Source organism: Drosophila guanche, unplaced genomic scaffold (genome assembly GCF_900245975.1).
Source record: "Drosophila guanche unplaced genomic scaffold, DGUA_6, whole genome shotgun sequence".
In the NCBI taxonomy this organism is placed as follows: domain Eukaryota; kingdom Metazoa; phylum Arthropoda; class Insecta; order Diptera; family Drosophilidae; genus Drosophila; species Drosophila guanche.
Genome location: NW_022995788.1, coordinates 1 through 22,902, shown reverse-complemented (window position 1 = coordinate 22,902; position 22,902 = coordinate 1). Strand labels below are relative to the sequence as shown.

At 41.6% G+C, this 22,902-nt stretch overlaps 4 protein-coding genes across 5 annotated transcripts in view; 1 reads left to right on the top strand and 3 right to left on the bottom strand.

Moving 5' to 3' along the window:
* LOC117591541 (myosin-VIIa) overlaps positions 1 to 10,195 on the bottom strand; it is a 28,597-nt gene extending 18,402 nt beyond the window's left edge. The window contains exon 1 of one of the 2 annotated variants that reach the window (XM_034284836.1): positions 10,087 to 10,195. The gene's annotated coding sequence lies outside the window, so the exon portion shown is untranslated. Of the gene's footprint in view, positions 1 to 9,753; positions 9,865 to 10,086 lie in introns of those variants that run through there. The other variant, XM_034284835.1, reaches the window with a different exon arrangement.
* A 266-nt stretch (positions 10,196 to 10,461) lies between these two features.
* On the bottom strand, positions 10,462 to 11,958 carry LOC117591543 (transcription elongation factor S-II). Its single transcript, XM_034284840.1, has 3 exons — positions 11,837 to 11,958; positions 11,609 to 11,695; positions 10,462 to 11,538 (listed from the first exon to the last, which is right to left on the bottom strand). The coding sequence occupies exons 2-3, from the start codon at positions 11,678 to 11,680 to the stop codon at positions 10,669 to 10,671; spliced, it is 942 nt and encodes a 313-aa protein (XP_034140731.1). The 5' UTR covers positions 11,681 to 11,695; positions 11,837 to 11,958; the 3' UTR covers positions 10,462 to 10,668.
* Positions 11,959 to 12,111: 153 nt separating this feature from the next.
* Positions 12,112 to 22,895, top strand: LOC117591544 (sister chromatid cohesion protein solo; the record flags this gene model as incomplete). Its single annotated transcript, XM_034284841.1, has 8 exons — positions 12,112 to 12,287; positions 15,773 to 15,850; positions 15,919 to 15,946; positions 18,603 to 18,655; positions 18,708 to 18,799; positions 18,857 to 18,867; positions 19,055 to 20,090; positions 21,350 to 22,895. Coding segments are annotated over exons 4-8 (2,706 nt in total), but the record flags the coding sequence as incomplete, so codon positions are not given.
* On the bottom strand, positions 14,703 to 18,035 carry LOC117591542 (plasminogen activator inhibitor 1 RNA-binding protein). Its single transcript, XM_034284839.1, has 4 exons — positions 17,887 to 18,035; positions 16,809 to 17,609; positions 15,461 to 15,730; positions 14,703 to 15,391 (listed from the first exon to the last, which is right to left on the bottom strand). The coding sequence occupies exons 2-4, from the start codon at positions 17,569 to 17,571 to the stop codon at positions 14,877 to 14,879; spliced, it is 1,548 nt and encodes a 515-aa protein (XP_034140730.1). The 5' UTR covers positions 17,572 to 17,609; positions 17,887 to 18,035; the 3' UTR covers positions 14,703 to 14,876.
* Positions 22,896 to 22,902: the final 7 nt, after the last annotated feature.

Below are 22,902 nucleotides of genomic sequence, written 5' to 3'. Positions count from 1 at the left end.
TAAAAATCCAGCTATGAATCATTATGAAAACAAAAATATTTTTCCATTAACCAAGCGACTCTCTCCTTATTTAAAAAGTAAGGAATTAGACTTCTAAGTAAAATGGTTTTTTTATGAATTATTTTGTGTAAGAACCCCAAAAATAGGGCCAGTTTTAGCGATCACTCGAATAGACTCAGCTTGAATCTAAAAGCTGTATTAGGCAAAAGTTGTATTAAATATTTTGTTAATGATATATGAAACTTAACTAATAATGTTTGTGGAAAACTTGTTTGGAATTGCTTGCTAAAGTCCTTCAGGGATTTCAAAGGATGCAAATATGTAATGGTTTAACATCTTCAAATTGTTGATTGTGAAATCAATGTAAAACGAGAAGGGCTGTGTGAGACGCTTCTTACGCGTCACAACTTTTATACCCGACACTCAGTACTACATCTGTACCTAAGCGGTTGTCAAATTTTAAATTTTTTCTTCATCTGTTATTTACATCTACAACACTTCTCACACCAACACGCTCCGTTAGCTCGCCCCCCTCCCTAGACCAACACACTGCAAACTCACGGCAGAGGCAGAGGCATCGCCCGCACACAAAAAAAACATATATAAGCTGCGGGACGGGGTGAGTTAAAAATTGGCAGAGCAGAGGCAGAGGGACGCCAGAGGCAGAGACCGCATATTGCAGAAGCAGAGTGTGAATAAGAGAATGTGAAGAAAACAAATATAAGCTGCGGGACTAGCCACTGGAAATTAATTTCTTCATTGTGGCTATAATAATGATCCAATTTGGTGATCTGATAGATATGGCCATTCCCTACGGAATGGCGTTTTTTAGTTTTCTTTTATCTTCAAAACTGTAGGTTTGGGAGGTTTTCGCCCTTTTGTGGGGCAGAAGGGGGCGGGGCTAATTTTTGAAATGCACTGGTTTCAGTGTGAGCATACAGCAGTCCGGAGCCAAAAATTGGTGGCTCTAGCTCTTATAGTCTCTGAGAACTAGCCCACAAACAAGACGGACAGACGGACAGACGGACAGACAGACATGGCTCTATCGACTCGGCTATTAATGCTGATCAAGAATATATATACTTTATGGGGTCGGAAACGCTTCCTTCTGTGCGTTACATACAACCGTTATTCACACAAATGCAATATACCCTATTTACTCTTCGAGTACCGGGTATAAAAAGTTAGTGAAAATTTCGAACTCAAAAAAGTGCTAAAAATATCATTACAAAAAATGTAATACAAAGCTTTTGCCTAATATTAAAGTTTAGTCTATTCGAGTGATCACTAAAACTCACTATATTTTTGTGATATTTACACAAAAAAAATCATTGAACAAAAATTGTTTACTTAGAAGTCTAATTATTTACTTTTTAAATAAGGAAGAGAGTCTTGATTAATGGAAAAATATATTTTTTACATAATCATTCGAAGCTGGATGTTGTGAATAAATTTTCCTAATGAAAATTCGTGAGTCTATTCCACTGATAAGGAGTGTATCTACAAGCCACACGTAAGCAGACACAAGTACAAGCATACACATACACACAGTAGAACATCTATGGGCGGTCGAAAACGTGAGCCGGAAACTCATTGTGAAAAATTCATATTTTAGAAAAATCAATTGAATCTCTTTGGATCTTTTGTGATATACGTATGTACTATGTACAACATATGTATGAAGTATCCCGATTTTATTTAAATTTTTTTCCCCCTGCTCTTATTCTCTTTACAGTGATTACACTTTACCTATATTGTATGTATGTATATATGTATGTATGTATGTATGCAGATCTTCTGGACGTTGAAATGCAATGACTGCGACACCAAGCGACACCAAGCCAAAGCCTGTTACGCGCGGGACCCAGCAGAACGCAGCCCTCCTCCCGCCCAACCGACCGAGGGGCGCTGCCGCATGATATGGCATGGAAAGATAGATGTTAGGCTAATATTCGAGGAAAATTAGAGCTAAACATAACTAGACTAGAGCTACTATAGCTAAGCAAGCAAAATTATCAAAATCACAAACAAGACAAAACTAAAATGAAACTAACTACGGGAGAGGTAGGCTAGTATAAGAGATTTAAGAAGAGGAAGGGAGTTAGTTGAGGATATAATGTGGGTTCGTGTGAGGCATAATTCGATCTACATAGTGGAAGGCACAAAGGAATAAAGTTTCTAGTGGGTCTAATGAGAATCGTAAAGTTTATGCGGCTCAGCAAGTCTGGGCTGTCTACATCCCCCTTGATCAAGTTGTGCATAAAAATTACACCAAGCATTTTTCTACGACTAACTAAGGATGGAAGATTTATTAAAAGAAGTCTGATGGGATGGCAGTCTCACAGTTGCATCCCAGTTGAGGCCCCGTAGGGCAAATAATAAAAAGTTGTTCTGTACTGATTCAATACGGTCCTGATGTATGTTGTACTGAGGGCACCATACACATGAGCCGTATTCTAAAATCGGACGAACAAGCGAGATATAGAGAGTCTTCGTTATATAGGGGTCCTCAAATTCCTTTGACCACCTCTTTATAAACCCAAGCACTGGAGCGATAAAAATTCATTACATTGCACTTCGAGGCATTAAGTTGTAACATATTTGCACAGCACCATGACTGAAAGCTATTGAGATCAGATTGCAAGCGAGAGTGAAATGAAATGTCCTTATACTGGACACAGAGTTTAACATCATCCGCATACATAAGTACTCGAGAATTTGTTAATACAGAAGGCAGGTCATTAATAAAGAGTATGAAAAGTAAGGGGCCTAAATGTACTCCAGAAGTAACCATAACAGGTAAAGATAAGGAGTTTTTGAAAAGGACCCTTTGAGACATAGAACACAGGTAGCTAGAAATCCATCTCAACAGATTGGGCGGAAACCCTAGAAGGTCGAGCTTTTGTGCAAGAAGAGAATGGTTTACAGAATCGAATGCCTTACTGAAGTCAGTGTAAATAACATCCGTCTGCAAGTTACCTTGGAAGCCTTTAATTACAAAGGAGGTGAACTCTAAAAGATTAGTGGTTGTTGGAGATATAAGTTATTTGCAGAGATGCTGCAAGTGCGGAGTTACAAATTTCTCGAACATTTTAGGAATAGCGGATAACTTAGATATACCTCTATAGTTTTTAGCGTCAGACTTGCTACCTTTTTTATGGAGAGGAATTATAAAGGATTCCTTCCAGATGGGGGGAAAGCTAGAAGAATGGATAGATAGAGTGAATAGTTTAAGCAAAGGTCCGCACACAGACTCGGCACAGTACCTGAGTACACAGCCGGGAACTCCGTCAGGGCCCGGTGAAAATACCGGCTTAACTAATTTAAGTTCATGAAGTAAGGAGCCTTCATTAAACAAAGGACAGAAAATGCCACTCGACCTTGGTAAACTATATGGATACATATGACCTGGGTAGCTTTGCTGGGAATAGGTTGTTTGAAAAAATGTTGCAAAAAGATCGGCGATTGCCTGACCATTGTTTGCCGACATATTCAAAAATGATAGCGAGGATGGATGTGCGGACGTTCTACGCTTACTGTTTACAAAGCTGTAAAACTGTTTAGGGTCCTGTGAAAAACGTATCCTGCATCGAAGGAGGTAGTTCCTATAGCATTGAGCATTAAGAACCGTGAAATTTGACCGAGCTATTAAGTAATAAGAAAGAGAAGAGGGAGAACCAACTTCTTGAGATTTTTTAAATAGTCTTGATTTTAGATTTTTTAGACTGGGTAACACTTTGGTGAACCAAGGAGGTTTCGCAGACCTAGTCGGACATGAAAGTGGGACACACGTGTCCAAAATTGTGTCAAGTACATTGTAAAAAATGTTTGTGCCTTCAATGACGTCACTGCACAAGTACAGAGCGGACCAATCAAAATTTCGAATTAAGTTATTGAGCTTCGTAAACTCGGCTTTACGAAAGCAGCGGACGCGTTCAGATAGCCTACCCGCACGATCCGATACAGTAGGTCCAATATCTATCGACACTTCGAAAGTAGGATGATAGCAGTCTTCAGGTATAGTGAGCGGGAGTGCTCGTGTTAACAACGCTACGGTCGGATCCGAGACAAAGCACAGATCAANATTTTAGATTTTTTAGACTGGATAACTCTTTGGTGAACCAAGGAGGTTTCGCAGATCTAGTCGGACATGAAAGTGGGACACACGTGTCAAAAATTGTGTCAAGTACATTGTAAAAAATGTTTGTGCCTTCAATGACGTCACTGCACAAGTACAGAGCGGACCAATCAAAATTTCGAATTAAGTTATTGAGCTTCGTAAACTCGGCTTTACGAAAGCAGCGGACGCGTTCAGATAGCCTACCCGCACGATCCGATACAGTAGGTCCAATATCTATCGACACTTCGAAAGTACGATGATAGCAGTCTTCAGGTATAGTGAGCGGGAGTGCTCGTGTTAACAACGCTACGGTCGGATCCGAGACAAAGCACAGATCAAGCAATCGACCCAAGGAGTTTTTTACATGGTTGACTTGAGACAGGGACAGGTCTAATAAGCCATCAATAAACTCATGTCGTGACATGGGCACAAGGTTGTTTGACTCGTTAACCGAAGACCAGACAGTACCTGGCAGGTTGAAATCCCCAAGAACTATTAAATGGTCTTTATCTGATAGCGAGGAAGAAACAGTTTTTAAGGCAGACAAATGCTGCTCGTATATTAGTACATCCGAAGACGGTGGAATATACGAGCAAGTGACATAAATAGACTGGCCGGGAAGAATCAGTCTAACACAGAGGAATTCCAGGTCTTGTGAGACCTGGACTATGAAAAGTTCCGACGTAAAGTTAGAGTTTACTGCAATCAGAACCCCTCCTCCACGTCGAGACGAACGATCATTCCTATAAATTGTGTACCGATCTGCCAAAACTTCGGAACTAAGAATNTTTTAAATAGTCTTGATTTTAGATTTTTTAGACTGGGTAACACTTTGGTGAACCAAGGAGGTTTCGCAGACCTAGTCGGACATGAAAGTGGGACACACGTGTCCAAAATTGTGTCAAGTACATTGTAAAAAATGTTTGTGCCTTCAATGACGTCACTGCACAAGTACAGAGCGGACCAATCAAAATTTCGAATTAAGTTATTGAGCTTCGTAAACTCGGCTTTACGAAAGCAGCGGACGCGTTCAGATAGCCTACCCGCACGATCCGATACAGTAGGTCCAATATCTATCGACACTTCGAAAGTAGGATGATAGCAGTCTTCAGGTATAGTGAGCGGGAGTGCTCGTGTTAACAACGCTACGGTCGGATCCGAGACAAAGCACAGATCAAGCAATCGACCCAAGGAGTTTTTTACATGGTTGACTTGAGACAGGGACAGGTCTAATAAGCCATCAATAAACTCATGTCGTGACATGGGCACAAGGTTGTTTGACTCGTTAACCGAAGACCAGACAGTACCTGGCAGGTTGAAATCCAGGTCTTGTGAGACCTGGACTATGAAAAGTTCCGACGTAAAGTTAGAGTTTACTGCAATCAGAACCCCTCCTCCACGAGCTCTGCTTGCTAGTAAAGATATTCAACACATGGCTAGACGGTTTTGAAGCCTTGATTCTTACAGGCCGAAATTGGTCCAAAGCCATTTGTGTTATTGTACCCTACTGTTACACTTTGTATCCATAAAAAGAGTGCTCAGCTTACTACGTAAGCCGCGAGCATTTTGATAGGCTACAAAGAGGGAGGTTAGTTTTTTTACTGCAAGGAATTGCGGTGGGAAGAGGAGAATGGAGCGGAGGAGGAAGGACCACTGGCCTCACTACTAGGAAGAGTTATGGGGGCCTATTTTTCTTCTTAGCCTTAAACTCTTTCACAACCAGTTGCTCTGGTCAAAATTTGGAAGAGCAAATGGTCTCGAAATGAGTTGGAGACACGCTAATCTTGAAAGAGGATATCTCCCTGGCATAAGAGAAATTAAACTTCTCCACCTTTAAGCCAACGGCTTTTATTTTGCTTTGTATAAAAGCAGTTACATCATTAGATGTGAGGTCAGGGGCAAGCCGAGAGACTGGTACCTGTGACGGCAATATCCGGACAGACACGGACGCTACAGCACTAACTGGCTGCATGTTCTCCGAGATGATCGATTCGGTAGCCGAAACTTGATCACCAGCAGTTGTCGTTGCCCTTGGAGTAGCGAACGAAATTAGCTGCTGCACTATCGGAGTGGACGGAGATAGTTGATCAGCAGCGAGCGGTCGAGGGACAGGCACTTGCAGATCGCGAGGAGTGACTTTTTTGCGCCTAGGAGACTCATTCAGCACTTTAAAACTGCTGAATTGAGATTCCATGGCTAGAAGCCGATCGTACTGATTTTTAAAGCCCACGGTCAGCTCCTTAAAGCCCTTTCGCGTCTGCCTCATAAACGTGACCATGTCACTCTCGATAGACCGACATGCCTCGCAACTGTAATGCAGACCATTACGCTTCGAAATTGCGTCACCCACGAGGCCTGAGAACCCAATACATTTTGCGTGCACTACGTTATCGCAGAGCCAACAAGGGATGATCGGCTGGTCGTGGGTGATTTGCTTTTTGCAAGCCTTAGCGGAGCACACAACCAAGTATTCCATTATTTTATTATTTATTTTGAATATATATATAATATATTAAATAAATAAAACAAATAAATATTATTTTCACAAAACAAATAGCAATGGGTCCAGTGTGCCGACCAATTGCTTAAAGAAATGTTTAAAGCGGGATCGAAAACAGATGAGCGCAGAGAGGAGAGAAGAACAAGCGCAGCGGCAGCCAAAGCAGTGAGCGCACGCCACTGCACAGAAAGTATTGAGAGCGAGAGAGGGAGAACAGTTACTCGAACTATAGAGTGAAAGACAGAAGCGCAACTACAAGAGAGAGAGGTTAATAGTGAGGGCGTACTTACAAGAAAAAGCACAAACACACAACTAACCGACGCACAAATGAATACGATTTTAATTTTAAACAAAATAATAGGCATGCACTCGCGTATTAGGATAGTTAAGAAAAGCGGCAAGCTATTCAATAATTATAAAAGAATTATTTCGAAAAAAAACCCGGTGTTTATCCAAAATATAAAGGAAATTACGGAGCGCAAAACAAAAACACGTCTGGTCACTACGAAAGAGAACGGCGGTCTGTATACATATATGTATGTACACACATTATTTCGTATGCAGATTACCGTGAGTCAGTTGTTTAGAGTTCAAGCATTTAGTTGAAACATACACATACATCATACATTTTTACAAATAAACATTTAAAAATACAAGTATTTCTTAATACCCCGGCCGCTCTTATCGGAGAAACTCGCGTAAGTGCATGCCAGATAAGAACATTAAACAAGGTGTGAGGGAAGAGTGCTTGGTTCGAGAGTGCCATATTAGCACAGACATATCTCTGGGCATGACCGAAACTCTACAAAAAACTGAATCAACCGACAGACGCGCCTAAGAGTTTCCGCAATGAAAGATTAAAAGAGATTCTGCATCAATCCATCCAACAACCCGTCAATGACTCAACTTTATCACGTATCTTCCAGGTGGTAAATAGGGGAGAGGGATTAGGTGAGGCGACAGTGGAAAGGGAGAAAGGAAAAAGAGCAGCACGTGAGCGACTTTTAAGAGAGTGCGACAATTAATCCCCACTATTCAAAAGGGAAGAGCGGTAACATAAAACCTCAAAAAAAAAATAAAATAAAAAATTCGTTGTGTGTGAAACGTGAGTGAGCCAAAAGTTCATCGAGAGTCATTAGTGAAAGTTCGTATGTACATAAATATGTTATGCTCAGCCACGTACAATTACGGTATATGCATCACACACATGCATACGTACATATGTTTATATGTATGTATGTAATTTGTACATACAAATGTATGTACATAACCTTTATACCGCTTATTATTATTATACATTAGCTGTTGTTCAACTTGACGTTGGCATTTATCACAAATTGTGCTTTTGGTTGTAGAATGATCGCTCTGAGAGCAAGTACATATATTTTTCGATGAACAGAAAAGCGGGTTGGTTGCTTAGGAGAATACATATGTACGTACATCAGGGAACTATCATTCCAGTGGTCTTCTTGAATAAAATATCTGTATGTACATATGTATTTACATACATATTTATCCTATATGTACAACTGATCTTCAAGAACACGCTTATAACAAACCTTAACCAAATTGTGTACAATTTTGATCAGATGAATAAGCATTATAATGGGAGATGTGAATTAATAAATCAATTACTATAGAATTGTTATCATTATTATTTTCAATTATTTTGTGGTATGTACATTTTTACTTAAATTCGTTTTCAAACTTTTGTTAATTAGTAAACAACTTTTATCATTTTTTAAAATAAACTTTATTTAATATTGATCATATTTTCGTATATGTATGTAGATTTGTAAATATGTACACATGTATTAAATTTTAAAGTCTTTTTAACATTTTTTTTCTTTTAAAGTCCATTATGTACATATTTATGCATGTATGTACATACATATATTCCCCTTCTTCCCTCACTTTTACTCATATTTGCATTCTACACTGAAATTTCTTTCACATTTTAAAGTCTTACACTAGAAAATCTCCTAACCATCTAAAACCACCCAAGAAACTAAGTTAAACTGAATAAAGTATTATTAGAATTCTTGTTTGTTGCATTTTTTATTATACATACGTATGTATGTATTTACATACATATACATACATATTTAGAAACCTTAAGTTTCACCAAACAAACAGAAAGTCGCGAAAGTCTCAGACACCAATGCGGATGGGAGGGGGCCGGCCGCCATCCAACATAAGCTTTATTAGGGCTACCGAAATGGAAACGCAAAAAAAAGGTTTGTGTTGTGGCTGAAAGAATCCACAGTTCCACAAAACAACTAATGAGAAGCATTTAAGGGAAAAGGGTTTCCGGATCTAGTCCCCTGGCCACCCTATAAATGTCCAGTTGCGCAACATCAACACCAACAAACCGGCCAAACAAGTGTGCATGTGTGGTGAGTTGGTGTGATTTTCGAATAAGAACAGCCAGGTTCAAGCTCACGGAGAGAGAGAGAGTGCGTTCGACTTCTATGAAACTCAAAACCAGACAGCAACAGGCGGGTGAGAGTGAGAGGGAAGAATAGGGGAATCTGTGTATATGTTTGCTGCACTGTCAGCCGCTCTTTACGCATGCCGCTCTCTCTTGCTCTACCTTCTTTAGCAGGTGTCTGTTCAGGTCTGGGTGTGTGTGAGAGTGTGTGCTCTGTGGGTTGTCAGTGAGTGTGTGCATGTTAGTACCGTTCTAGCCAACGAAACCTGAAGCGTAGCTATAATTTTTTTTTGTTGAGAAGAGGGCCTTAAGGCAATAAAAAAAGAAAAATGCAATGCAGCCACGTCGCGTCTTAGAAGATACTAAAATCAATGGTAATTAAAATTATGATGCTCCATTCCTTTAACTTGACCCTTGTCATTTTCTCTTGATGGGTTTTCTAGCCAACAACAATCACATTCACATGCACATGCACATACACACAGGCGATTTAGCTCTGTCTTGCAAGGTTAATGCACTCTTTTTTTCTTTTAAACATTCTCTGCTGCCTATTTCTCTCTGGAATTTTGCACAATTCTTTTCTGGCACAACAACTTAATGTATTGTTGTATTATTTATCACTTGGGTCACTCGGTTTAGGCCAGTTTTGAAGCGGGATATTTTTATTTTTTCAAAAACAGGTTATATAAATAGGTCACACACCAACAATAGCAGGAAAAGTGCAGCGCGCCGATTGTTCTCAATCCAACAGGTTAATTAGTTTTACTCGACTATTGAACATTTTCATGCGTTTGTTCATTATCATTTCCCTTTATGCTACAAACTTACACCAAAATTAAATGGGGAATAGATCAAAACCGATCGAGTGAAAAATTCTTGGAGAAAATTATTACAATTGTAGTGCACTTATTTATTTATTTCTCTCGAATGAACGAGCACAGGTAACAATATGGATATCAACTGACTTTTCTGAATTCAGAAAAATATTTAAAAATATTTATTTTATAGTATTCCGCGTCCAAAACATTTTCTTCCCGAGCTTTTCCGAACAATGTTTTTAAACCCAGCTTTTAAGATTTATGTAATTTTCGAGAAACAAAGGGTACAGACTACAGGTAAAACAGAGAAGAAAGTGCGCACAAATGCTAGGTAAAATCCCACCCATTACCTTGTATACCATGGCACACGTTTAAAATCTCCCAACTCATTTTTCCGTTTCAGGTCTGAGCGAAAAGATACCTAAGAAATATACCGAACCTTATCGCTTTCAAAAATACCGTAAATATACCGACGAACAGACTTAACCCCTCCTATAAATGTTTGACAGAAAACTGTACTTGCAACAACATAATGTACTAATATTATCTGCCCTTCGTTTTCATCACCGGCACTCAAGCACAGAATTGATTGTTAGTTTGTTTTTATCAATAGTTTTTTTTATTGAAATTTCCTCTCTTGGTGGTCATAGAATATGCGCTTGCTCAAGCGGGTAAATACAAAAAAGTAGCTCGTGTCTTTACAAAGTAATAAGAATATGTAGGTTGCTATTTGGATACAAGTGGTGTATGTTGTAGGGTGTTTCAAGGGTTTTGTTGGAGTTACAGGCTGGGACGGAGCTTAGCAGAACTTCCAGCGGTTGCCGCACTCGTTGCACATGACGAAAGTGGTCATGGGCTCGTCGGCGGAGCGCGTCTGCAGCTGGTTGTAGGTGCAGTTGCGCTTCTTGCACTTGCCGCACTTGAGGAGATCTGTCTTTGTGCCCTGTACGGTGGCCAGCTGGGCATCGTTTATGGCCTCCTTCACGAACTTCTCGCGCAGCTTCTTCATCTCGTCGCTGGCCATCTCCTCGGGACTCATTTTGGCCAGCTGCTTGGCAGAGACGGCGCCGCACATGAAATTTCCACGTAGACCCGGGTTCTTCGGGTCCTTTAAATTGGCCACACGCGAACGAATGCGATTCTTGTACTTCATGTCCGTATTCTTAAATTCCGAGTAAATGGCGTCCTCTAGCTCGGCGGCCATTTCCTCGGGCTCGGCACAACCTTCGGGCACCTCTCCGTTCTTGAGCGCGGCGGTCAGCATTTCGCGACACTTCAAGCGCACGGCATCTGTCATGCCGCCGGATGGGAAGGAAGTCTGTGAAGACGAAACCTTCTTCTCGTCGCGCTTGTCACGCGAGGAGGAGCTGCTGCTACTACTAGACTTCTCCTTGCTGGCCGACTTGCTCGAACTCGAGGACTTGGAGGCACTATTGTTCAAGCTCTCCTTGCCGGCGGCAGTGCTGTTGTTTGGGGTGGCAGGGGCTGGGCTGGGCAGAAAGCGTTTCCAGTTCTTAATTAGGGTCTTGGCCAGTGCAATCACCTCGTCATCCTTGCTGCTTTTGCGCAGCTCGTTGACAGTCATGCCGATGCGCGTTTTAGTCAGGATCTCCAGATTAATGTTCAGCGTTTGCAGCGCCTTCAGAAGATCCAAAGCCTGTTCCTGTCCCTGAAAGTGGGGCGGGTGGGAAGAAAAGCTATCAAAACAACGCAATGGATGTGTGGTGGACGCTACTTACTGAGCCATCGCTAAACGTTGATATCTTGCTCATTTTTTTCTGAATGCGAAAGACTTCATCCTCCACGCTCATATTGGCCGCCAGAAACTGTATCGCATATGACAGAAGAGAGGTTAAGTTAGCGGCGTTCCAACGCTGCGTGAAATTTGTTACAACAACTCAGCAGCAATATTGCTTTAAAGCTTAAACGGAGAACTAAACTTTTTCCCTCCAATAAAAATTGTTTACCTGATTTTTTTCTATATGTATTAGAGCTGGAGAAACATCGATGTGTGGCAGCTGCTGTCATCGATGTTTGGTGTCAAGTATGGTCTACTACATAGGGATGCCTGCCAGAGACGCCTGACGGTCAAATAAGGTAGCGTCACACGTAAAAGTTCTATAGGATTCTTAAGTAAATTTAAATTATTTATTTATTTTACACAAACACATATAATATGTAATTTTTTGACACAATTAAATAATAAATAATCCCCAGAAACCTAAAATTTTTCCCATATACTACTATCGATTGATAGTGCGATTAGTTAACTGATATAAAAAATGGCTGACAATGCGGCGATATTTAAGATCTTCCTTTCTTCCTCCCGTCCTTCTCAACCAACGATACGATAAAGCGTTGTGAATCTCAAAGATCGTAGCTAATTTGACTTTATTGAAGTGTGGAACTATTCGAAAGGTGAGTCTTGCGCTGCTGATAGTGTTTTGTCATTGAATGCCAATAAAATACACCAATTCAAGGTCCAGATGTATTTACATATGTATGTGCCGCTTAGCTGTGAGTGAAATGTGCTGAACGGTGAAATAGTTCGCTTGCAATGCCCTTAAATATTGAATTCACAAAATCCACATTACACTATTTTTGTTTATATATCTTATTTTGAACACCGATACATCCATTAATGAAGCTGCAAGCAACTTTACGTAGTCCCTTTTAATCGCCCATTCGCCTATCGTCCGTTTTCGCTTGACAGTTGTCCGTTGAATTTACCGTAATGTCGCAAGATTATCGAAGCTCCATTTCATGGTTTTCTGTGCAAGCTATAGCAATTACACTACATTTTGACAACTGCGACAATCCTAATCATTGAATTTGCCGTCGCTGATCCGAGTTTCTCTTTTGCGCGTCCGTTCTTTAGTTAACCGAGTTAGGAAGTGGTATTTGTGCAAATTATATTCGTGTAATAATTCTGTCTAGAATTCAAATAAGAAAACAGATTTGTGCGTGCATGTGTGTGTGCGGGATTCCAATCACATGGAATTTCCTGTTTAATAGTGTTTTGCATTAAATTGTGTGACTAATTTAACAGTTTTGTTGTCCCAGCAATAATTTAATAAAGAAATATTTATATTTTTACCGAGAACTCTGGTTAAGCGTTTCTTCGTTGTACATACCCATGTACATACATATGTACGCATATGTGTGCAAGTCAGAACCCTATCAAAATGACCAAGTTTAATGAAAGCCTTTAGTTTAATTTCTTTTGGTGGGTTTTTATGCGTATTTTTAACTTTAACAAAAGTTCTTGTTCCAAACAGCGTCGCTGTAGTGAAGTTGTACATATGAAATTTCTGTGTAAATAATCCAAAAATCACAAACTTACGTAGTTGCTTTTCTCTGAAGTACCGGTTGGCTATTTCCCGCGTGCTTCTAGAAAATTCGACCCCCCCCCCCCCCCTCCCTCCCTCCCCCCAGCCCTTATACAACATATTCGAGGAGTAAATTTTTTTTTGTTTTTCTTTATTTTTATGAAATAATTTTTCTTTCCTTTATGTTTAAACGAGTTTCTCAACACTCGCTGTTAAATGGTTGTTTGTTTCCTTTGGGTCAAAATACAATACAATATTTCAAAAAATCTCGTGTATTTTGTTCTTCTAAGTGGTTTTTTCCCTATTCGTTTTTGCTGTCATAAAGTTTTTGTATTTTTGCAATTCTTGTATCCTATTATGAATATAGGTTTTATTAATTTATACAATTTCTAATTGTAAAAGAAAACAATCTTGCAGGGGATCATAAAATTGTTTTTTTTTTGCGTGTTTAGGATGGTTTTATTCTTTTCATTGCATAGGGACCTTTTGAGGGAAAACGTCCTTCCCCGTAAATCTACTTATTAAATTTTTATAGTTGTTCCAATAGTTTATTAGAATATTGTTTTATTTATTGTTTTTGAGTTTTGTTTCATAATTCTTCTTAAAGTTATTTTGTGTTTTTTAAATATTTCGGGTTCAGTTTTTCGTTTTATGTTTTGTATTGTTTCTATAATTAAAAGTAGTAAATATGATGCATATTAATTTGCTTTATAATTATTAAATGTAAATGTATAATTATAGAATCTGCATCGAGAAACACAATTACAGGGGCTTTAACAGTTGCTATTCTTTTGCGTTTGTCCAACTAAAACTTTTTATAATTGTAATTTTTTTTGTTTCCTTTATTTTAAATAAAACCGTAAAATGGTAAATAAAAAAGTTCCCTCGTGAAAATTGTATTTTTTTAAACCGAAAAAAATCATATGAGTAATGAAAATGCTTTTACTGTTTTTTTTTGTCTGTATGAAGTGTATTTTTTAGTGTTGGATTTTTTTCTTCGCCTCTCCTCTGCCGTATTTCGCACTTCTCCCACAAGCCGCCAGGCCGATGATGTTTTATATTTTCCCTTAGTTACTTTTTAAACGCTTTGTAGTTACTGTGCTAGTACTATTGTTAGTAGGATGATTGTTGAGTTTGATAATGATAAAAAAAATCAAATTTACAGTACATTTTTGTCTGTTACAAATTTCTCTTTAATCCACCAAATGTCGATTGTGAGTGGATTTAATTTCAATTCACAATAGGATGGGATGCGTGTGTGTGTGTTGTGTATGTCAGTGTGTCTAGCTTCTCTTTTCTGCTCCTTTTCTTCATCGTCGGACTAGTTTATACGAAGTCTCAGCTTGATCGCGATTTTACATGTAAAATTAGAGCGCATAAACTAAAATTGCTTTTGTTTTCTTCATATATTTCTGAATATATGTATATTTTATTTTCCATTTTTGCATAGGTGTTTCGTGTTGTTGTTTTGTTGCTTTTGGCTTTTAATGGCGGCTACAACTGCTTTTAGAAATTTGTTACTTCTATTTGTCTGTGATATATGTAATTTATTAGATTTTCATTTTGGTAACCAGAACCTCCAGAGCCTGCCTCTAGCTAGTCCTTCTAGTTCAACTTCGCGTTCAATCCCAGACGACTAGTCACCAAAATGTTTATAAAACTTGAAGAACCTCCATCTTTAGGCCAGTGTTGGGAACTGGCGCTCATCGTTCACCTTGGGGGCGGTATTCTGCTGCCGCTCATTACCGAAACGCTTGGCCAAACCGCCAGGAGCACCACCACCACTGTTGTTGGTTCCGGGTCCACGGCGCTCAATTGGTGGCCGGTTGGTTGGTGCCGATGGGGCACCACCGCCAGCAGCAGATCCCTCGTCAGTGTTCTGGCGAGGACCCGATGGCGGGCCATCACGGGGTCCATCGCGTGGTCCACCACGGTTACCGCCCTCAGGACGGGGTCCGTCCCGACCAATACCACCGCCGACACGTGGACCGCCACGACCACCGCGACCACCAAAACCGCCTGGTCCTCGTCGACCGTCGTTGAAGTTAAACTGGATGTTAAGAACGCGCTGCTGGCGACCAACGCGCTGTGGGTACATGGCAGGGTCATATTCAAGTTCCTCTTCGCTCTCGTTCTCCTTCTTTTTGTTACTGGTCAGAACGACCATCTTCTTCCACTGCGATGTGTCTTCACCTGAAGAAATGAAACAAGATTTAAATTAGGTTATATTATTCATCACCCCCCTAGGGTTATATTTCGCACCTTCTCCGGCCTTGCGTATGTTGAAGGTGGGCTTAGTGCGCTGCCCCTGCTGTGCCTTCCATTCGTCTAATGTCAGCTCTTTGGTCTCTTCCTCGGCGGCTGCCTGCGGCTCGCTCTGCTGTTCATTTCCAGACTCGTTGGCCTTGCTGTCGCCTTCGGCATTGTTCACACTTGTCTCGCTTTCGTTCTTGTTCACATCATCAATGGCCTCCTTTACCGAACCCCAGTTGTGGGCGCCAGCTCCATCGCGCTTATCAATTGCCTTAACACCTGCGAAAGAAAGCAATGTATTAATAAATATATTATTTACAGGAGAGAGAGGCCAGAAAAGATCTAAGGATCAAAGCCAGCAGATAGTCTACGGAAATTCGTGAATCCTCCCAGCTAAAAGTAAGTTTCTTTGCTGAATTTATATTTTGATTTCACCCTAATATTTGTTTATTTTACTTTTACAGAAGCTGAGCGTTCCGCTTTTTTATTTTTTTGGTGAGTGGATATATTTGTACTACCTTTGCATAGTGATAAATAAGAACAATTTGCTAAAATTTGTTTTTTTGCTGTAATCAGATTATATGGAATATAAAACTTCCTCTATAGGCTATGCGCGCACGTTAATGTTTTTCGCTCTGAAAAATGGGCCTAATACAACTAATATTCTTTCGTGGCGGTGAACGAAGAAGAAAGCGTTGCTAGAGAAAGACGCGCAAACTATTTTTAAAACATTTTAAAATTTTTCCACTTGGCGTGTGATTTTATCTTTGCTTTTGCTTTTCTTAAACTTTTAGAGATTTTAATTTTGGATATTCCAAAAATGAAATGGGTAAGAGAAAGACAGGAAGTGTGAAGTGAAATATAGAATATATAAAAAGTTCTGATAAATATTAATTTGACCGACATAAATCTATTTCGTTGTCTGCCTTGTGTCTCTCATTGGTGCCTAAATTGGACTATACGTTTTGTGTAATTGTTAAAAGTGGAATAAAGCAAAAATAATGATTCTGAAATATAAGGATCTTTCGTTTTCTGCGAAATCAAGAATTATAATAATGAATAAGAATAACAATAATGAATAACAATAATAATAATGAATAAGAATAATAATAAGATAATTGAATAGGTATCAATATTGGAATGTCGTGTCGGCTTGCCCCCCTCCCCCCTGACTTTGCATCAGCCCGCTGATTTTGTTTTTTGTTGTCATGGAACAAATGATTTTTTTGTTCCTACAAATTTTCAGTTCATTTTTTTATTTTTTTTTTATTTAGTGGGCGGGCATTCTGTTTGTGGTTATGTTTTTACGCCGCCATGCCTGATGCACCCCTTCGCCCTGGACTACTTTATTACTCACCAGTTTTGTCGGATCCAGACTGACGATCGAATTCCCGCTTCCTGTTCTGTCCATCATAGTTGCGATTTTGGCGTGGAGGGCGATCACCGCCAGCACCACTGTTGCCCTGGCCACGATACGGACGAGGCTGACCATCGGGTGGTCCACCAGCGCCATTCTCACGGACATTGCGGCGATTGTTGCGCTGCTCACGTGTTTCGTAGTTGCCATTTCCATTGCCACCGCGCTCGCCACCACCATTCTGTTGACGGAAGTTCACATTGCGTTCCCGCTGCTGACCCTGTCCCCGTTGTTCCCGCTCTTGTCCCTGCCCTTGACCAGAGCCGAACTCACGTGTTCTGTTGCCAAAGCTGCCACCGCCTGGACGGGCAGCACCGCCGCCCTGCTTGTAACCGGCGCTGCTGGTACCGGTGTTGTTGTTGTCTTTGTTGAACTGTTTGTCCGTGGTCGAAGCGGGCTTCTTGCCCTCGTTGTTGTTATTTTTGTTAAGAGCATTCGGTTTGTTCTCCTTTTCGGCTTGATTTGGTTTCTTAGCATTTGGTCCTCCGCCAACGGCTGCTGTCTTGGCCATCTTGGCGGCGCCATTCTTGGTACCTCCCGATGCGGACACTGCACCGCCCCCGGCGGTCTGCGGCTGCTTCTTCTTGCTGGCTGATGTTGCGGCTGCTACGGCAGCCGTCGCCGCAACAAGATTATCTAATGGATCGCTAACATCATCGTCCATGAACAAGAGTTCATAACGATTTTTACCGGCACTATCCATGATTTGAGGTTTATGTGGCTAATAGCTGCTTTGCTTGCCTGCAAAAGAATTTTTAGACAGTTCTAAATTGATTTTTCTTTCCTGCACTCCCTCTCTACACACACACGACACACGGCACACGATGATTTATGCAAACGAGAGTTGAGTTTTCTGTCACACAATGGAAATGGGGGAATCGCTTGTAATGTCGCTTGTGCACACGGAAATATAGATGTTTTTCATTTCCCAAATATATTTAGTGTGCTGCTGGTGCGTGTGGAATGAAGTGAGAGGAGTTTTTTTTTTCAATTTTGCTATGCGCGAAATTTTCCTTACTTTTCTCGCTGGCTGTTGGTGGCTGCTGCTCTCTAACCTAAATTTTCAACGTTTCTTCTTCGCCTCGCTGCTGTATTACCTACACACACACGCTAACGACTGCACACGCACATGGCCTACTCACGCACACAGCTAGGCAAGCCCACATGTGTTCTTGGTATAGATAGAAAAAACAGAAACTCACGTTTTTGCTGCCCGCGTCGCCTGGTGAATGCCAACTATCGGTCGGTTGTCAGATAAGGAATGTGGGTGCTGGCTACTCTGTCCACTATTGAAGTGGCAATCTTGCAAATTTAGTCGAAGCAATCGAACATTTAATAGAAGATTTATGTGCCATAAATTGGGAAAAGTTGAAAATACATAAAAAACACAGGAATGTATTAAATAAAATAAGATTAGTTTAATTGTGGATGAAAACCGATTCTGTGTTGAGGGTTTACCGACAGTCGGTTATCGGTCGCTAAGCATGTAGCGCCAAAATAAACAATTTAATATTAGCAATCTTTTACATCTGTTTCTTTTAAATATTTAAAGAAATTGGTGCCAGATAAGTTGCTTTCATTGATTTTTCATTTAATTGCTGTGCTTTAGTGATTTAATAAATAATCTATCGATTAATTTTTCGTTGGCGCCATCTTTAAATTTTTGAACATGTTAAGAACTAATTAATTTCTTGGACGACTTTGATGCTTATGTTTTATAATTTTATCTTTCAGATACTTATTAAAAAAGGTCGAATCTTACCAAAATGTCTGACTGGGAAGGCGAGGTACCCATTTTCACACAGGCATATCCCATTTTCTAATGTACTTTTAATGCAGGAATTTGAACCTGCGAAGGGAGTAGCTGCGATGTCAGTGCAAGCTTGGAGCGACGAGGAGACACCCCAGAACACCGCAAGACGTGGAGGTGGTGAGGGCGAGGAAGGTGGTGGTGGTAGCGGAGGCGGATATCGTGGACTTCGCAATGATGGCGAAGATGGTAAAGATAAATGCCTTTAATTTTCTTCCCTGATCTAGCTAAGAAGTATTTGCAAGCTTAGATTTAAGTACATATATGTATGTTTGTTTTGTGATGTGCTTTGTTTTTTCGTTGTCCACCCAATATCCCTGCATGGTCGTTGGGAACTTCACACCCAATATCTTCTCTTCATAACGCTCTGTATCAGTCAATTGTGTGCGCATGAAGATACCTTCAAGCTGCGACAGGGATGTGGTGATCTCCTTCCTTGATCATCTCGATTTGCGGACATTCACGACAATGGTGAAGGTGCGAGAGCTTCGTGACTACTTGCTCACGGCCTTCGAAGAGCTTGTGACCAGCGAAAGGGATGCACTGCAGCTTCAGGATAGGGAGGAGCGAGAGAAGCAGTCGCGACTGAATCGTGAATCGACAGCCAAGTCCAAGCGCGTTCTAGAGGAAATAAATAAAATGCTTAACCAGTCCGAAGCTGGGCAAAGTCAGGTGAAGAACATGTTTAGGCAGCTCCACGGTATGAGGGTAAATGAGCAGCCTCATTTGAATGATAATTTTGATGAATTTGTGGTGCCCAGATCTCGTCCGAGCAGAGAAAGACAAAGGGGCTCCAAATGGCGTGGAACTGTGACCACGTCCTCAGAGGAAACTGCAAAAGTTCGACAGATCAAAGATCTCTACATGGCCAGCTTCGCCTTGTATAATGCGAATGAGGAAGCTGTAATCCGAAATGAACTCTCGTCAGAAGATGAGACTGAAGCAGAAGAAGCAGGAGCAGTAGCAGCAGCCACAGCTGAAAAACCAGTTCTGGCCACTTTAAGCGCGGCAAAATTTCCCCACTGGCTCAGTGAGAACTTTATGCAGATGCACACGATACGATTGATTAACATGGGCGTAACAACAGGGCTGCACAGTCGACGAGCCTGGCCTGATGAGGGACATGCACTACCACCGGCATGGTTGGACGACCGACAGCCCAGACTTCTGGATTTTTCATTTTTGGCCGAGTCTAGTGAGCCGATGGAGCTGCCAGCAGTTGAACATGGCATGGGATACACAAGCATACCGGCAGGCAGCCTGGGGACCAATGTGGCGCGTGAGCAGCAGTCTCAGAATCGGGACACCACTGATATAGCATACTTCAGTCGCTACGGGTCGTTGTGCGAACAGGACGGCGGTGCACGTATCGCCTTATCATCAACCCCAATAACACCTAACATCGACTACGGGTATTTAACACAATAAATCAAGCCTATCTCTCTTTTCCTTCCTATTCCATTGGATTGATTTCGCCACTTCAATCAGATCTTCCACAATGCATGAATGTATGGGAACAATGTTTGCAATTAAAGTATATTTTCTTTTATAACTATTTTTTTTCCTGTTCATGAACATAACTTAAAACATTTTATTTGTTGTTTGACACTACATGATACTGATACATTTTTGAGATAAGGGCTACTAAGGGATTTCGTACTTTTTATACCCGGTACTCGAAGAGTGAATAGGGTATATTGTATTTGTGCGAATAACGGTTGTATGTAACGCAGAGAAGGAAACGTTTCCGACCCCATAAAGTATATATATTCTTGGTGAACAGCATCAGCATTAATAGCCGAGTCGATTGAGCCATGTCTGTCTGTCAGTCCGTCCGTGCGTCTTGTTTGTCGGCTAGTTCTCAGAGACTATAAGAGCTAGAGCCACGAAATGTTGCATACAGACTGCTGTATGCTCACACTGAAACCAGTGTATTAAAAAATTAGCCCCGCCCCCTTCCGCCCACGCAAAAGGCTGAAAACCTCCCAAACCTACAAATTTGAAGATAAAAGAAAACGAATTCCGCAGGGAATGGCCATATCTATCAGATCACCAAATTTGGATCTGGTTAGATCATTATTATAGCCACAATGAAGAAATTAATTCGCAGTGGCTAAACACACCCTGTCCAGCAGCTTTTGTTTTTTTTCACATTTTCTCATTCACACTCTGCTTCTGCAGTGTGCGGCCTTCTGCCTCTGCAGCTGGTCTGCCTCTGACTTGGACTGTAGTTTGTGGCTCTAGGGGAGGGGGGCGAGCGAAAACAGCGTGTTGGCGTGAGAAGTTATGTAGATGCAGATGTGAGGTGTAGAAAAAAATCTAAAATGTCAAATGTAAAATTCGTAAAAAACAATATGGTACAGGTACACTGACTGAGTGCCGGGATGCGTCTCACACGTCCTTTCTCGTTATTAACTCCAAAAGGGCACTAAAACTCCGTGCTTACACTCTGTGTAAAACAAGCCGAATGTAATTCTTTCCACATAAAGGTTCATTTGGTATATCTATATTTTATTATTCGATGCGACCCACACTCTTCTTCCAGATCAATCCACTGATACACAATCCTGTCTCCTTTCCTGTTATCTTTCTATCGCTTAATTTTCTAATCTTTAATTCAGAGGTGCAGGCAGCAGCTAACTCAAACCCTTAATGTATGTACGTTTCACAGATTGGCATTCCACCCGACATCGTCCTCATCGCAGCCCGATGAGGAGAACACTCCTATGATGCCAGGATCCGGGAGTGCACGCTCGTTGCCAGCGGAGGTTGCATTGGTGGACGTGGACAGCGGCAATAAGCAGTCGATGGTTATGTCGCCCGCGTCAGAAGATGTCGTTTCAACGGTGGCTCGCTCTCGACCTGGAGTCACACCGTTTCGCCCATTGTTGCCAGTGATCGACGAGGAGCATCGCCTCTCTATGTTACCGCGTTTGCTGAAGAAGTCGTTTCATCCGCCCCCACCAGCAGACGAAACAACAGCAGCAGGATCATTAGAATCAGGTTGCCCACCGGAAGCTTCCGCAGGAGGACCGTTAGAAGCAATAGTAGAAGACACAACAGGAGCAGAGGTAGCAGCGGGAACTGCTCCTATTACACCACCACAGACTCCGCGACGTGATTGGAGTAGCATATTTCGAGCGCGTGATCAAATACCGAGCTATGTCGAAACGCGAAATGTCTCGGCACCAAGAAACCGACGTCCACGACGCCAGAGATTACCGGAAACGCCGCCAAGGGATACATTGGACGAACAGCCGCGATTGAATCATGAGATCACAAAGAATTTTATGGCCAATTTACTGCAAAGAGCGACAGAAATGGTCAGAGCTCCACTGCAAATGGTTATTCACCCGCCATCTACGACTGGCTCCCCCACTGCTCCTGACTCCGATGGGGTGCTGCCTCAGATGGAAGTGCTGGGAGAGCTGCAAGAGCCAATGCAAGCAGAGCCGCCACTACAGGCAACAATATCGCGATTTGCTTTAAACGCGGAAGCTCCTGATTTTCCACCGGCTCTTCTAGGACCCTCTATTCCAGAAATCCTGCCTAACATTTCGGAGAACGAAATAACGAGTATGGATGTAACGGAAGCCCGGCAGGTGGCTGTGCCAATGCAGATTACCAACAGTAGACAGTCGGCGAACTCTTTGGCCGACTTGAGTGTAAACGCAATCGTTACTGATGTGCAAATTCTGCCACCATGGAGCATGGACACCGGGAGCCTGTCACTTCCAGGCATAGATCAGACACGAGTGTCAACTGGATTTCCAGCCATAGAACAAGCAGGAAAATCAGTAGAAAGTCTAGCCATATATCAGGCAGGAAGATCAACACTTCAGAGTGCGGAAAACGCAGTCGTGTCAGTATCGTCTTTGCAACGGACAGCAACCACAGCAATTCGTCGGAACAGAAAACACATGGAAGACATGGCATACATCGCGCAGCACACGGACATGCTTCGTGTAATGGTCGATCATCAGAAGTATCTCAGCGATCAGCAGCATCCCGGAGAAGCGATCAGACAGTATCGCTCCCTTGCCGCTGTGGAGACCTACGATCCACATATAATATTGGACATGCCAATATCAAAGGTGGAGCTAGTCCATGGTCTGTTTGAGGCACTCATCACGTGGCCACGGGTGGATTTGCAGAATGCTCCGTTCATCAAGAACCGCATGGATGCGGCGAGAACCTTTCGCTTTCTTCTGGACTTGCAGGCGA

What these genes read in the sequence shown, in the direction of transcription:
- LOC117591543 (XM_034284840.1), bottom strand. Translation starts at nt 11,680, where the DNA reads ATGAGCGTGGAGGATGAAGTCTTTCGCATTCAGAAAAAAATGAGCAAG. An exon ending in CAACGTTTAGCGATGGCTCA is followed by an intron (nt 11,539 to 11,608) that starts GTAAGTAGCGTC and finishes CCCCACTTTCAG; the next exon opens with GGACAGGAACAGGCTTTGGA.
- LOC117591542 (XM_034284839.1), bottom strand. Translation starts at nt 17,571, where the DNA reads ATGGATAGTGCCGGTAAAAATCGTTATGAACTCTTGTTCATGGACGAT. An exon ending in GTCTGGATCCGACAAAACTG is followed by an intron (nt 15,731 to 16,808) that starts GTGAGTAATAAA and finishes TTTCTTTCGCAG; the next exon opens with GTGTTAAGGCAATTGATAAG. An exon ending in CATACGCAAGGCCGGAGAAG is followed by an intron (nt 15,392 to 15,460) that starts GTGCGAAATATA and finishes TCATTTCTTCAG; the next exon opens with GTGAAGACACATCGCAGTGG.